The sequence below is a fragment of the Balaenoptera ricei genome, chromosome 14 (genome assembly GCF_028023285.1).
Source record: "Balaenoptera ricei isolate mBalRic1 chromosome 14, mBalRic1.hap2, whole genome shotgun sequence".
NCBI lineage: Eukaryota > Metazoa > Chordata > Mammalia > Artiodactyla > Balaenopteridae > Balaenoptera > Balaenoptera ricei.
Window position 1 is genome coordinate 40,720,225 of NC_082652.1, and position 16,029 is coordinate 40,736,253.

Here is a 16,029-nt window from a genome sequence, read left to right on the forward strand (position 1 = left end):
CTTCATTCTGCCGCCCAGAGATAACCCCTTTTAATATTTTTTGTATATTTTCTAGGCTTTTTCTATGAATAAAAATTAGTATTGTATTTTATCATATAATTTATATCAATTTTTTCACATGATATCATGAACATTTTCCATTGTAATTAAGTAGTGTTCAAAATATTTAGTGGTTACATGATATTTAATAATTTCTTTATTTCATAATTGTACATATATTTTGTTTCCAAGTTTTCACTGTTGTAGACATTCTTTTATGTTAATTTTTTTTTTTTTTAATTTATTTTTGGCTGCGTTGGGTCTTCTTTGCTGCGCGTGGACTTTTCTCTAGTTGCTGTTGTCTTCATTGCGGTGTGCGGGCTTCTCATTGAGGTGGCTTCTCTTGTAGTGGAGCACGGGCTCTAGGCACGTGGGCTTCAGTAGTTGTGGTGATGGGCTTAGTTGCTCCACGGCATGTGGAATCTTCCTGGACCAGGGCTCAAACCCATGTCCCTGCATTGGCAGGTGGATTCTTAACCACTGCGCCACCAGGGAAGCCCTATGTTAATTTTTGACCCTATAAAATCATTCTTTAGAATATATTCCCTGAAGTAGAATTTCTATGTCAATGGGAATGAACATTTTTAGGGATCTTCATAAATTACCTCCATAAATTACATTCATAAATTACCTTCATAAGTTGTAAGCATTCCTAATTCTACTTGCAATATAGGAGCATGCCCTTTTATTTCCCTTGACTAATTGGTCTTTATGGCTTTAAATCCACTAACAGCTATTAGCTTGGGACTGGATTGTCAAAATACTCCATTTTGAAGAACTTCAAGTAGTTTGAATATAAAATGTCACACAAGCAATAGAATATTTTTGATCCCTCTCTGTGACCACCATTATCAGACTCTTGAAAGGAATCCATTTATAGGCATATAGTTTAAGAGAAAACAAGACATAGAAAAGTCGTTCTAATGATCAAAATATATATGTATATGTAGAGAAAATGTATCTAACTTGTAAACTTGGCATACGAAGTATTTTATGTCGTGTTCACTATGATATCTGCAGTGCTTAGCAACAGTGCCTGGCAAAGATATTAATATTTGTGTAATCAGTGAATATGACTATAAATGAATGAATTTATGGTAAATAGCCCAATTTGACTTTGCTAAATCGTTGGCAACCATTTAAAACATTTTAAAGGGTGCTACCACTATGGGCTGTTCTCAATGCTTTTCTCACTTGACTGCTTGGAACGAGTAGTGTTGGGTGTTTTCTGTGAATGTTTACATGAGCGAAAGCAATAATTTAGAGAAAAAGCAGCCCCCCCCCTCAATTTGTCCTTATTTAATGTGCTCTGTCAATTTGGTGGGAGTTCTTTCAGTGATAGCTATTGGGATTTAAGGCTATCCAGATTATCAACGAACTTCACTTTCTGTATCCACATTTACATTTTATTTATAAAAGACCTGAAAACAACTACTATTTCCCGGATTTGCATCATATGAGGTATGAGATTGAAGATGGCACTACACCCAATGGAAGAGCGCTTCGGTTTGGATTTGATCCCCTGGAGTTTCCTGAGTTCAGCTGGAGAGGGTATGCTCAGATGACCTCGGTACAGGTGAGCAGCCAGGAGGAAGCAGCCTCCGGGTAAAGCAGCCCATACACTTGCCCACAGCCCTCTCAGCGAGACCCCCAAAAGGTGAACTCTCCCAAAACTAATTCCAGGACTCTTGTTCTTGAGAGGGTAGATGGGGTGCTGGGTAAGGTTGGATTTTAACTGATAAGCATATATATCGATTTCACAGCTTATTGTTGCTTTAATTTGGTCACCAAATCAGAAAATGAAGGGATTAAAGAAAGATGGCGCTTATCTCTGGAGACTTTTTATAAGAAGTTTTCCAGACGAAATTAGGCTATATTTTAACATGAGAGACATTTTTCTTTAAAGCCATTTGTGGAGAATAAAAATGAGTTAACTTAATTCCAATAAAGCCTGTGTTGCTGAATTTTGAACAATGCTTTTTTTTACTTTTTATAACTCTGAATTACTATATGAACAGAAACTAAGATAAAGGAGGAGTTTTAGTCATGCTATTTAATTTTTCTTTCCCATATTTCTCCTGTCCTTCAGTCTTCTCTACCGTACCCATCTCTCTTGGTTTTGCAGTGGAATAATTAAGGAATTTACACATTGTCTGTTTACCTTTAGAACTTATACAACATTTATAACTGAACGTTTCTTTATAGTCATTGAGTAGTTTTATCCTCAGAATTTCTCTCTGAGGTTGCTCTCTTCAAGCTGTTTCTCAGTGGAGAAATTCAGAATAAAAGAGGCAAGTTGATGACGATGGTAGCTCAGTATGTGTCCTTAGCAGGTCCAGGACTAGTGCTTGCTATTTCTAAATCAGGCAGCCCTTAGAGAAACAGGGGTGGGGTCACAGTTCCCTAGGAGCCACGATTGATTCTAACGTTGCTTCTTGCCTGGCAAAGTGCCCCATCTAAAGATGCCTTTCGCTAACAGTATCTGGTATCTTAAGACACTCCACTGTTTCCTCCTTCTCCCCAAATACAGCAGTTCAGTTTCTTTAGTTCTCTGCTTTTACTTCATTATTCAGAAAAAAGCAGTGCATTCCACTAAGTCATAATAGGATGTGAATGACTAAGCCCAGTCAAGGTATATACCTCCTCACAGGTGTTTGCAGTTTGAAAGAATAGCTGGTTAACACAAAGGAATGAATTTCTAATGGTGGATTTTTCTGTAAGTATTTTTAGTCAGAGGACTTGGGTGGTGTTCCCTGGAATCACCACTTACTTTACTCTGCCCTTAATACATTCTTGCATTTTTATTTTCCAATGTGGAACTAACCCTTAAAGAGGAATTCTGTCAAACTGAGAGGGCCAGTTGGAGTTCCTCAGTGTGGGTCAGCTGCAGCTCCTGCTCCTAGAGCAAAGGATTCTACCCAACACCAGTCTTTATTGTCGTGGATGTCTTGTTCAACAAAAGTCCCCTTCATTTCAAAGGAACTGCAGGAAAGACCTAAAGAACTACTGGTTTAGAAATTTCCATGTTTCATTAACTTTCCGTGGGCCACAGCTGGATCTGGACATGTGCTCTGTGGTTCAGAATTGAAATAGTCTAGTGTCTCCTTCAAGATCATGGGCCCAGCAACACTTACAGAGCATTGTGTTGGCAACGGGACCTGGGGACCAGCAAGACCCCCTGTCCCCAGCAGAGAGCCCACATTCTTCTCAGACAGGGACTGAGATAAATTCCATATGATTTAGCAGGCAGATTTTAGTTACATCTAGATTTCATCACTAATGTGTTTGGGATCTTATAACCTCTCCTTAGCCACCACTGGTTTCTGTGACTGTTTCAGATGTTACGCATGTGAAGTGGACTCTGGAGTGCTCTCTCTCTGGGGCTGGTGGTGTTAAATAACATACTTTCTTTTCCTTCTGTTCTGCCTTTTTATTTCTCCCAGCCAGTGGTGGTTGCCCCGTCACTGTTTCCTTCCCTGAACTAATCCATCTAACATTCCGCTCTGTCTGACTGATTACTAAAAGGTCAAAAGAGGATCTTGGTTGCTGAGGGAGTGCGTTTTCACTGAACCTTTAATTGTAAGTGATTTTAATTTATTGGCTGACTTGCCTGTGTTCATCTTCCGCAGAGTTAGTCACTTGGTGTTTGTTGAGTGGGTGTGAATGTGTGTGTATATGAGTGTGTGTGTGTGTGTGTGGTTTCACTACAAGCTCAGTAGTGAAACTGGAATGCCATCACTGGTTGGCTAGCATTTCTTTTAACCAGTTGTCTCTTCTATACTTTATGGGTTTTTGGTATTTTTCAGAATGAAGTAAGGATCGTGTTGAATGTGGGGAAGTCAAGTCTCTCCTTGTTTCGGGTTGTTCTGAGATATATTAACCCTGGAGCTGAAGCAGTATCTGGCCGTGTAACTATTTATCCATCCTGGGCTAAGGCAGGTGGGTAAATTTTCAAGCCTCTTTTGGATAAAGAAGCGATTAATTAGTGAAACATTTTCTCTAATTTTCACAAAGTTGATCTCTTTAGAAAACATGAAGCCTGGGACGTAGTCTGATTGGGACACAGATGCCCTGTCCTTTGTACCTTTTCAATCTCTAAATGCTCTGAGTATTTAAATTTTGCTGTTAAATTTGTTATTAACTGTCATAAAAGAAATCAATGTAACAACCTGTGTACCTTGGCTGAACCCCGTGGGTTATGATATCACCACAGGGCAAAGCTAATTTATAACTCATTCAGGTAAAGTGGGTGTCACCTTTGTGGTGTTACTTGAGAGCCCCTGGCCTACTGCCCTAAATTCTCCCATTGTTTCAGGCAAACCAAGTAATGCAAGGAGAAACAGGTGAGGACAGGAATTTTTAAGATGAATGTGGTAAAGCATGAAGCGCAAGAGAGCTCCAGGGAGGAATATGCCAACCTCATTCAGGGGTGAGGGATTCCTGGGGGCAGACGAGGAGCCCAGTCGGAGGGCAGATCTCACCACAGTCAGAGATGAGGGCTGGAAGTCTGTTCTGCAAGGAGTGAGGGCTTCCGCTCGTCCAGGAACAGACTACTGGGAATTCCACCAGGACACAAAATGGCGCCAATGGAAATCTAATTCAGGTGGGAAATTTAAGCGCCTTCGTTTAGTATCCATGGCAGAGTCGGACTTGGAGAAGAAATGATGTACCCAGTTGTGTCAGCCAAACTTGTAAGGCTGGAGGCTGATTAGACAGTAGCTACTAGGAAGAACTGGCAAGCTTGCTTTATCATTTACAGAGTACTTTGGCATCCATTTCCTCACACGATAAGAACTTTGTGAAACCGAAGAAGGTTGAGGAGGAAACGGCTGAGAGGCGTAGTAAATTTTCTAAGCACACAGCTGGTCTTTGTAGACAAGACCCAATCTTCAGACCCCAAACCCTTTCTAATGGACCCACTGCCTCCCAGGGGACAGTGCCATCAGCAATTTGCCCTCCGTTAACTCAAACAGTTGGAATACATTGTGGTTTGTTTTCTTGTTCTCTGGGACACCTTTCCTAAGCCCCCATGTCTGAGTCAGGAGCCCAGCTGTGTATTTATTCCGTAGTAACCTATGCCTCCTCCCAGATGCCACTGTCCACGCTGTACCGTATTTTCTTCTGGTCTGCAACCCCCCACCTCCCCTGTCCCCACTGTCAGGGAGCAAAGGCCATGCTGGCTGTGTTCACTGCCTGGTCCCCAGAACCTAGTTCCAGCCCTGACATATAGTGGGCCCCGTAGATGTTTGTAGAACAGGAGAGTGAATGCAGGTACTTGGAGTAAACATTTCTTCTAAAGAAAAAGCATCCATTGGACTCCAATGCAACAGTTTTGTTTCTGAACCTTCTACAGAAGGTCCTCTGTTTGTTTAATGCAGAAGAAAACATTGCATCCTGAAAACAAAAGAAAACCAAAACTTTTTCTTATTTCAAAATGAATGCCTGTTCTTCAACAGAAATTAAAAAATTTTTAATTACATATAAACAAAAAAGGAAAAAAAATAGTTTAATATCTAATGTAATATACTGAATACTTACTATGTGCAAAGAACTTTTCTAAGCAGTTTACATGTCTTAATATACTTAATAAATTTAAAAATTACAATCCCAGCATAGATAGCCACTGCTAACATCTTATCAGTGATATCTTTCTAGTCTATTTTATACATAGGCGTATGCATTCATGCAATTGTTGAAAATAAGATCAGTAAATCTGATCAGTTCATATGATCAGTAAACTATCTGAAACCTTTTCAGATGTCAGCTGAATGTTCAAAGCTGAGTATCTAAAATCAGAACACTGGCTGCTAGAAAAATGCCCTAAGCAATTCTTTTTATTTCTGATAGATGCTGCTCAAAGCAAAGAGACCATCTTCCAGCCGAGTAAGGAGCCGGCCTTTGTCACCGTACCCGGAAATGGTTTTGCAGATCCATTTTCAATTGTACCAGGAACATGGATCGCTTGTATTAAGGCGGAAGGAGTCCTCCTGGTAAGAGATGGTTCTGAGGGGAGATTCTTCCCCTCTTAGAGATGGTCCATCCACAGTGACCCACAGTGACCAGAAGATAGAAAAATCATAGCTGGTTCCCTTTGAGACACAGGAACCTATGGTGACATTTGCCCTCACATGACATAATGACATAGGAGCCAACTTAAAATAGCTTTTATATTCTTCCAGCCAGCTTCTCACTGGCAAAAAAAAAGAAATTTTTTACTCAGAATGACTCAAAGATATTAAAATAAATGCACAACCTTTATGAGCGTATGTCCCAGCCTTTCAAAAGTTTCTTTGGGATTTTTCATCATGAATCAGAAGGGCGATAAGAAAAAAATTAACCTCTCTGGGAACTGTGCACAACGAATCAGAAGGAGCTAGAGGAAGAGAAGATCCTAACATGAGTAAAGTTCTTGGTGGTGAAAAGCGAAGGGAGAGACGAAGAGCCAGTGCCTCTCTGTGACATGCTTCCTGCCTCCTTCTGCCTTGACTGTGGCAGTAACATCATCAAACAGATTGCCTTGGACAAAGAACTCTTCATCAGGGGAAGGGATGTGTCCTTGCACATTAATAGAATAGCCAGAGAGGCCAGGGGAGTTGTAGGGATGAAACCTGCTATTTCAGATACCCCTCTTTGATGTCTGCTTTCGCTTATAGCAAGGTCTTTTCAAAAATAGTCTTTGGCAGTACTTGGTTTCATGCACTCAGAGTGGAAAACAGAAAGCTTTTCCTTCTGGCACAACTCTTTTGATTGGCTAAATGAGCAGATCTCAGGCAAGTCCCGTAACTCCAAGCCTGCCCCACACAGTAGAGACCACGCTTATTCATGTAGGTCCTTTCCAAATCTGAGATCTTATGAAGATAATGTGAAGGCTTAAGCTGCTCATTCAGTCCCTATTTTTCTTGCACTTCTTGGTAGAAAGGTTTGTTGCTTTACTAAAGTTTCTGAATGTTTCACAGATATTAGACATGAGGAAGAGGAAAATTCCATTGAGTCCAGTAACAGGGCACAAAGTTGGACTAATGGAAAGAAGAAGTTCATGGTAAAAGTTACTGCATAGGCATGGAAGAGTCTTCATGACCTTTAGCCACAGCAGTTGTGTCATAATTCATATGTATGCTTCCATATTATGATCTTATTTCCTCTAAAAATATTTTATTGAGCACTTATTATCAACCTTTACTGTTTTAGGATCTTTGGGACCATAAAATAATGAGGAGATGTGGTCCCAACCAAAGGAAGCTTACTAATAGAGCAATAGCCATTTAAAAATTAATATTAGAGAAATGTAAATCAAAACTATAATGAGGTATCACCTCATACCGGTCAGAATGGCCATCATTAAAAAGTCTACAAATAACAGATGCTGAAAAGGACGTGGAGAAAAGGGAACCCTTGTACTCTGTTGGTGGGAATGTAAATTGATGCAGCCACTATGGAAAACAGTATGGAGAATCCTTAAAAAACCAAAAATAGAGCTGCCATATGATCCAGCAATTCCACTCCTGGGCATATATCCAGAGAAAACTCTAATTTGAAAAGATACATGCACCCCAATGTTCCTAACAGCATTATTTACAATAGCCAGGACACGGAAGGAACCTAAATGTCCATTGACAGATGTATGGATAAAGAAGATGTGGTATATACACACACACACACACACACATATATATATATATATATATATATATATTCAACGGAATACTACTCAGCCATAAAAAAGAATGAAATAATGCCATTTGCAGCAACACGGATGGACCTAGAGATTATCATACTAAGTGAAGTAAGTTGGAAAGAGAAAGACAAATACCATATGGTATCACTTATATGTGGAATCTAAAATATGATACAAAGGAACTTATTTACAAAAGAGAAGCAGACTCACAGACATAGAAAAATTTATGGTCACCAAAGGAGAAAGGGGATGGGGGAGGGATAAATTAGGAGTTTGGGATTAGCAGATACAAGCTACAGTATATAAAATAGATAAACAACACGGTCCTACTGTATAGCACAGGGAACCATATTCAGTATCTTGTAGTAAACTGTAATGGAAAAGAATATGAAAAAGAATATATCAGTACACATCTGAATCACTTTGCTCTACACCAGCGACTAACACAACACTGTAAATCAACTATACTTCAATTAAAAATTTTTTTAATTTAAATTAAACCCCACTCAGATAGAAGCCTGCTGAGCCCCTACTTTTCCTCTCCTGTACATTCTCCTCCTCTCTGCTGCAGACAAATTGAGGGCTGTGAAGAGACAAAAGCCTCGTGGCCCGTGTACAAGTCTCTCACCATTGTGGCCAACATTCCCTCCCTTCTTCCCTCGGCAGATAGTCAGTGATGCCAGGATTGGCAGAAGCCCAAACTCTGCCCTCTCCTGAAGAGCTGCTTCTGAACTCCCGCTGTGGGCTCCCCGTGGCGCCCTCAGTGGAACATGTTCTTCCTCTCCTGACCCAGGACAGGCAGTGGGCCAGTTTCAGGCTATGATTTACCAGGATCGCAAAACATCACTTTTTTACACGAAGCCAGGAGAGCGTTGCTCTGGTGTGGGAATAAAAAACCAGAATACATGACCCACAACTCAGGGTTCTATAGGGATGAAGGCAATCAGCATGTCCAAGGAACGTCTAATCAATTGATAGGTTATTATTATCTTTATTTCTGAATTTATTAACAACCCAGAAGAACCGGTAAAACTTCCCCTGAGATCTGAAAATAAAAATGTTTGCCTAAGGCGCTTCATCTCTAACGCTTGAAGCTCCTGTGAGAGGTTGCTTTGTGTGTTCCAGTGAGTCAGGGGGCAGAACAAGGCAGTTGATGCGGACAGTTTAACCAGAGTGCTTCACCTGGTTATTATTAGTTTAGCTAGTGTGTGTAGCTATTTTATTACTAACGTACGGCCGCCCTCCTAATGAGTAATCGTCCTTTCGGTCTTTATTTCCTAGGACTACCTGGCGCTGCTCCCCAGGGACTACTATGAGGCTCTCTCACTGCAGCTGCCGGTCACAGAGCCGTGCGCCGACGTAGGCCCTCCCCGAGAGACGTTAGTATGGGCAGCAGGTGCATTGTCGGGGGCCTCTAACTCAGGAACCTTGGGTGCAAGGATTCTCAGGAGGCTTCAGGGTCACGACTGAACAGAATGCTCTGCTTAATTCCTTAATTGTGGTTTTTCTCTGTGGCAGTGACTGTCTTTCGTGTTAAGATTCACAAAGTACTTTGCACACGGTATCTGGCGCGTAAGAGTGACTCACCCTCTCGCATGAGGAAGTGGCGACGCATGCCCAAGTAATACCCTCAGTCAGGGTCATGCATCCGGTGAGGGGAAGAGCTTAAAATGGTATCTAGGTTTGTGGACCTTTGCTTCTCCCATTCCTCATGCAGATGAAAATGGACCATCCGATTCCCGTAGTAAGCACTTAGGAAGAGTTGGTTGAAGCATGATGAGTGAATGAATGAAAGACGGAAAGGATAGGAGCCCCGGGGATGCACCGTGATGTTCTGTGTTCTGTTCTCGGTCGTAACTGTCGTATTTTGTTGTTGTTGTTGAAGTTGCTTGCTTCACCAGCATTTGCCAGTGACCCGATTCCCCTGCGCCCTGGCTTCTGAGGCCAGACACTTCCTGCTTGATGGGGAGCCAAGATCCGTGGCAGTGAGGCAGCCCACCCCTGAACACCCAGTCACGGCGGACCTCAGTGGGAGAGAGGTGGGGCAACCTTTTCTTTACTGTCAAAACTATTATTACTTCCCAGTCCGTCTGCTGAAAACCCTTGGCTGCAATTGCTTCTCACATTCAGGGGAACCTGGAAGACTTCCTCAGAGGTGTTAATTACAGGTGTGCTGAGTTCTCTGATTCGGGCTGGGCCTGGGTGGTCCAGCGCACTGAACCATGAGAAGGCTAGTCTCTGAGCACATTCTGCAGTAGATGTGGCGGGGAACATGGACGACCACAGAATCCTTTCCTTTTGATCCTCTGGGCTTATAAGGGGGCATCCTGTTCTATCTGATTCAGGGCAAGATCTCTCTACAGGGCTTCCAGAAATTACACAGTTTACCCTAAAAGGATACAATGCTCCCTGACTGCTCATCCCCTCAGGCTAGGTGATTTGTTGCAGCTGAATTCCTTGAGCTCATAATCTGGAACTGCTACTCCCAAAGGGACCTCCTTCATGGCTCAGAGGACCGGTTAGTACAGATCTTGGCATTACTTTTCTTCCGGGAGTTCTCTGAGCCTCAGAACAATTTAAGACTACACTGTTTTAAGATTGAGTTAGAAGTATTGTGTATCAACAATTAGAACTCATTACCTCAAAACGAAGACACTGAAAAAAAAACTTCCTCCACAATATTTCCATTCCTTACTTTCTACAATGTTCTCTGTTTCGTACCCTTGAGGAAAATGTTTATTTGGGGAATTAAATCTATGGAATGAAAATATATATGGTACTCTCACTGACCATTTAGATGTGCACCTTTTTGTAAACTACATTCCTAACATTTTCAAGGTAGAAGTTATAGGATTTTAAGGAGATTTCTTAAATTTAGTCTTCATTTCATTTTATTTTATTTGAGTTTTTATTTTACAAAAATATATACTTGTTATAAAAAGTAAAACAACATGCATAAAGGAAAACGAAGTGATCTTACTTCCTCTCCATTCTAATATTCAGTCCACTGTCTCTCTCCCTACCCATGCTGTGTGTGTATACAGATGCATATACATGCCTACGCATATATACAAATCTGCGTGTGTGTGCGTGCATGAACGCACGCGTGTGTGTGTTCCCCACACAGCAGGGAGGTACAGTTGGGAAGGGCTGATCTCCAAGAAGTGATGCTGATGATTTATCAGGAGCTGTCCCTACCTCTGACTTAGCCCAGAGCCACAGCGCTGAGCTATTCTATTTGCATGATGCACAAAACTAAGCCCTGGGCTGTCCAGTTTTATTTAACGGTCGTTTTTACTGTTTTATCTGAGTGCTTACAGACTTTTGCTGTCTGATACAGTAGCCACTAGCCCCGTGTGGCTATATACATTTAAGTTAATTAATCTTAAGTAAAGCTAAAAATTCAGTTCCGTGGTTGCACTAGCCACATTTCAAGTGCTCAATAATCATATATGTCTAGTCGTCACCCTATTGGACAGCACAGATTACAGAATATTTTGCCGTCACAGAAAGCTCTATTGCACAGCATTAATAGATCACTGTGCTAAAACTCAGAGACAAATGGAGTTAGAAGAGGTCTTACGAATCATCTGGTTTCCCTTCCTGTGAAAGAATTCTTTCTACATTATCCTTGTCAGATATTTATTCATTTATCCTCTGTTGAATACTTAAATTGATGGGGGACTCACTTCTTCTAGAGGTAGCCTAATCCAGCACCTGTGGTACCTTCTGATCCCCAATTCTTTGGATGCAACCTGCTTTTCCTTTCCTAAACCTTTTGGCATCATCTTTTTATTTTTTTGTATTCTGAAATTTCATAAGGATGTGCCTTGATATAGGTAGTTTCAGCCAGTGTGCTGGGTTCTCGGCAGACCCTTTTAGCCTAGAAGCTTCTCTGGGAAACTTTCTTGAGTTACTTCTTTGATAATTTATTTCTTTATCTTTTGTCCACCTTTCCAATCTCTTTATCTAGTTTTATGTTTTGGGAGATTTCCTAGATTTTTTTTTCCAACCCCAACCCCAACTCAACCCTACACACACACACACACATACACACACACACACACACACTCACACACTTAGGTTTCAACTTTCTTTGGTCTGTTCAATTAGTTAACATCCATTTGCTTTCTAGCTTCCAAACTTCTGTATATCTCTGGTCTGTTCTTTTCCTCTTCTCAATTCCCTTTTCTTTGTGGGTTTATGATTCAAAAAATATTTACTCTTATTTTTGTGAATTTCTGAGAGGGACGATCAATAAATATGTGTGCTAAATCCCTAAATCCAGTATGTTTAACCATAAGTTCTAAGATGGACTTCTATTTGTGATATTCTGAAGTTTTATTATGATGTGTTTAGGTGAAGATTTATTTTTGTTTATTAGTTTAATACTCAAAGTGCACTTTCAAGATGAAGAGTTATGTCTTTCATCCTGGGAAATTATCAGTTAGTATCTCTACAGACATTACTTTGCTGCTTGTCCTTACATCTTCTCTTCTGAAAGTCAGACTGCAAGAATGTTGGAGCCTCTCAATCTGTCTCCAGACTGCTCTTTCGTATTTTTATAGCTCTTTGGCTTTTTGTGATGCTTTCTGGATGACATCCTCAAGACTCTGTTAGAATCCATGAATGCTCTGTTTCACTATCTCCAGTCTAGATTTTATTCAGCCTACCAATTCCATGTAATTTGTACTTTTAGTCTCAAAAAATTTCTCATTGGCTCTTTCTCATATTTACTTTTTCTTGTTTCTCTGCTGCCAATTTTTACTTCATAGCTTCATTTGCTTTTCAAAGAGGAGTTACTCTATTGATCTTTTTGAATATCTGAATACCCTTGGAGCAAGGTATGTTTCAGAATTCAGAATTTTTAAGATATTAAAAAGATAAAATGATACACATATGCATAACATCTATAGTGGGGTCTGGGACAGCACCTTGTAACCAAACAGGTTAATATTTCTCCAATGAAAAGCATGAGTAGGCTTTTCAAGGGAGATACATGAAGACTATATACATGGACTTATATCAGTTCAGGTCAGATTTTGCCACCAAGTGCTGCCTGGTTAGGGTTGGGTTAGGTTTTGCCATCAAATGAGTTACAAAAACAGGATTTCCTTTTCATATTTTGGGGGTTCCAGATAAGGGACCATTATACTTATTCTAAAGCCTTTGTCAGACTGTTTCATAAAGTTCATTTCATCTGAAGTGAACTCATCTTCAGTTGATGACATCGTTGCTTGTCTTTCTTAACATTAGATTTCTTTATGTTGTGGAGGCTTATTTTGTTTGCTTATTGGCTTACTTTGAATGAGAGATTTTTTTTTTATCTTCTCTGTCTTTCTCCACATCCATCTCAGCCTAGTAGTTTTGCAGTGTCTGTCTGGTCCTCTGTACCCTTAGCCCAGAGCCAGGCATTATGATGTGCCAACCTCTATTATTGTGATACTGGGGGTAGTACAGATTCCGACACTGAGCCAGTGGGTGCTTAACTCAGTTCTTGGTCATGAGGCCTCATCTTTGATCTTTGGTTCCCAAATTCCACAGCTTTTTATAAAGCTGAAACCCAGGTGGCAGATTTTCAGCAATTTTTTCCAGCTTTTCATGATTTGAAGGAACCCTCATCCTTTGGCTTCAAAAAATGAGCCTGGATCTGGCCACTGTCTCATATGAAGCATTTTTAATTCTCCTTACTCTGCATATGCTGAACTGCTGACCCAAAGAGCCTGCTTCCAGACCTGAAGGACAAGAGGACCTTGCTATTTGAAGTTTTTCTTTTACTTATGTTCCATCATCTGTCTACTTTTAAAACCAAACATAATTTTTGTTTTTCTATTAAAACATTTTATCCATAGTTGCTGTGTCTTGGAGCAGATGGGGTACAGCAAATGTGAATTCCTGTGCCATCTGAACTGGAAGTCACCCTACATTTAAAAAACGCTAAATTCTATCCTATTCTGATTAAAACCCTCCTTCCCCCTCCCACAATCCTTCAGCCACTGCTCCATAACTCTTCACCCCTTCAAAACCAAGAATTGTCTAGACTCACAATTTCTAATTGTTTACCTTCCACTCACACCTCAAATCACACCACTCTGGCTTTCACCTCCCACTCCATTAATTTTTTTTTTTTTGGCCAAGGTTTCCAATGATACCCTTGTTGCTAAATCCCATGGATTTTTTTCAGTCTTCATCTATTCATCTATTTAACTTCTCAGTAGCTTTCAATACTTGCTGAATACTCCTTCCATTTAAAAACACTCTAGGGACTTCCCTGATGGTCCAGTGGTTGAGAATCCATCTTGAAATGCAGGGGACGCTGGTTCAATCCCTGATCGGGGAACTAAGATCCCACATGCTGGGGGGCAAGCAACTAGAGAGCCCGCATGCTGCAACTAGAGAGCCTGTGTGCCACAACTAAGACCCGATGCAGCCAAAAACAAACAAACAAACAAAAAAAACCACTCTCTTGCCTTGTTTTCCAGAATTTAAGAGTAGTCTGGGTCTCTTCCTGCCTCTCCGGCTGCCTCCTCAAAATATCATTTGCAGGCTTATCCTCCTCTGTCTAGCCATTAAATGTTAGAATTTGTTGAGGCTCAGTCTTAGCCCTTGTCTTTTTTTTTTTTTTATATTTGTTTATTTATTTGGCTGCGTCAGGTCTTAGTTGCAGCACATGGGCTCTGTAATTGATGCACGGGGGCTCTGTACTTGCAGCACACGGGCTCTCTAGTTGTGGCACGCGGGCTTAGTTGCCCTGCGGCATGTGGGATCTTAGTTCCACAACCGGGAATTGAACCGGCATACCCTGCATTGCAAGATGGATTCTCAACCACTGGACCACCAGGGAAGTCCCCTTAGCCCTTGTCTTTTTATGCTGTAGTCTCTCCCTAAGCATTCTCCTCCATGTCTATCATGTTAGGTACCAACTCTACACAGATAACTCCCAAATTGGTATGTCCAGTCACACCTCCCCTTTTATATGCAGAGTGGCACAGCCAACTTCCTTCTTGACATTACCTCTTAGATATCTCAGAGGGATCTCAAATTCCATTTTAGTGTTCCCTACCTAAGTAAATGGCACCACCATCCATCTAAGTGCACAAACCAGATTTCTCAGGGTCATGCATGACTTCTTCCATTCTCTCCCCCACCAAAGCCAACCCATTCCTGAGTATACTCCCCAAACTTTTTAAAATAATCTCCACTTCTCTCCATCTACCTTTCTTGCCCAATACCCCGCCATCTGTCATAAGAATCTCTGTCGTAACCTCCCCATTAGCTCACCCACATCAGCTTCTGCTTATTGCATCTCCCAACTCATTCTCCATACTGTAGTCAGCATGCTCATTTTGATAGAAGTATCTAATCATCACTGAGTTTCTCACCCCACCCTCACACGTACACAGTTGGAACGTTACAATAACATCTTATTGCTCTTAGGATAGAGACAAAAATTTGTAATGTCCTCTAAGGTTGCCCCTTTTACCTCCCAATTTTATCATACCTCCTCTTGCTCTCTGTTCCTTGTCACTGTGACCTACCTTCAGTCACTTGGACGTACATTATAGCCTAGCCTTTATGTCGTAGGCTGTTCCCTCTGCCTGAATGCTTTTCCCTCCCCTCTTGGTCTGGCTGTCTGTTCCTTGTCCTCCAGCACTCAGCTTGGTTGTTGCTTCTTCAGGGAAGTCTTCCCCTCCCGCCTCATCTTCCTGACTAGCTCAGGCACCCCTCTTAGCCCTTCTTCAGAGCATTTGTCATACAAGTAATTTCACATTGCATTTGTCCAGTTATCTAATTATTTGATTAAAGTCTGTCTGAGGGTAGAGACCAGATCTCTCTTGTTTACCATTGCATGTCCATCACTTTGCTGGTGGGCAGACATAGAGTAGGTGTTTAGTAAGTATATGTTGACCAAATCATTTTGAATCCTTACTTTGACATCAGGCATGTTAGTTATCCCTCTTAGCTTTGTGTAAGCAACAGATTTGATAGACCCACCTTTAATGTCTTTACCCTGAAACACTGATAACTAGGTGAAGACAGCTTTGTGCCACAAAATGGGAAAGATCCCTCCAGAGTGACACTGGTTTCGTTAAAGTTCCCTTTTTCAAAGATAATAACTGATAACATATAGCGACAGTAGGGTTTCTGTTTTCCATCATTTACATCTTTTGTCTGACTTCAAAACCCATTATTACCATCAAATACATTCAAAACCCTTCCAACAAGTCTTCCAAAAATCAACCCATAGGACTCAGAGTAGGAAGAGTAATAGAAATTTATAATAGAGTGCTATGATAGAACTGGCAGCCAATAAT

General features: G+C 41.0%; 1 protein-coding gene across 9 annotated transcripts in view; it reads left to right on the plus strand.

The window, feature by feature from the left end:
- The window catches only part of LAMA3 (laminin subunit alpha 3), a 241,734-nt gene that overhangs the window by 106,436 nt on the left and 119,269 nt on the right, over nucleotides 1–16,029 (plus strand). For all 9 annotated transcript variants that reach the window (XR_009497350.1, XM_059895307.1, XM_059895308.1 and 6 more), the window contains 5 exons: nucleotides 1,459–1,615; nucleotides 3,846–3,978; nucleotides 5,887–6,029; nucleotides 8,996–9,093; nucleotides 9,600–9,753. Coding sequence is in view for 8 of the 9 variants with exons in the window: in XM_059895307.1 (XP_059751290.1) it covers nucleotides 1,459–1,615; nucleotides 3,846–3,978; nucleotides 5,887–6,029; nucleotides 8,996–9,093; nucleotides 9,600–9,753 (685 nt within the window). In the remaining variant the exon portion in view is untranslated. The remainder of the gene's footprint in view (nucleotides 1–1,458; nucleotides 1,616–3,845; nucleotides 3,979–5,886; nucleotides 6,030–8,995; nucleotides 9,094–9,599; nucleotides 9,754–16,029) is intronic.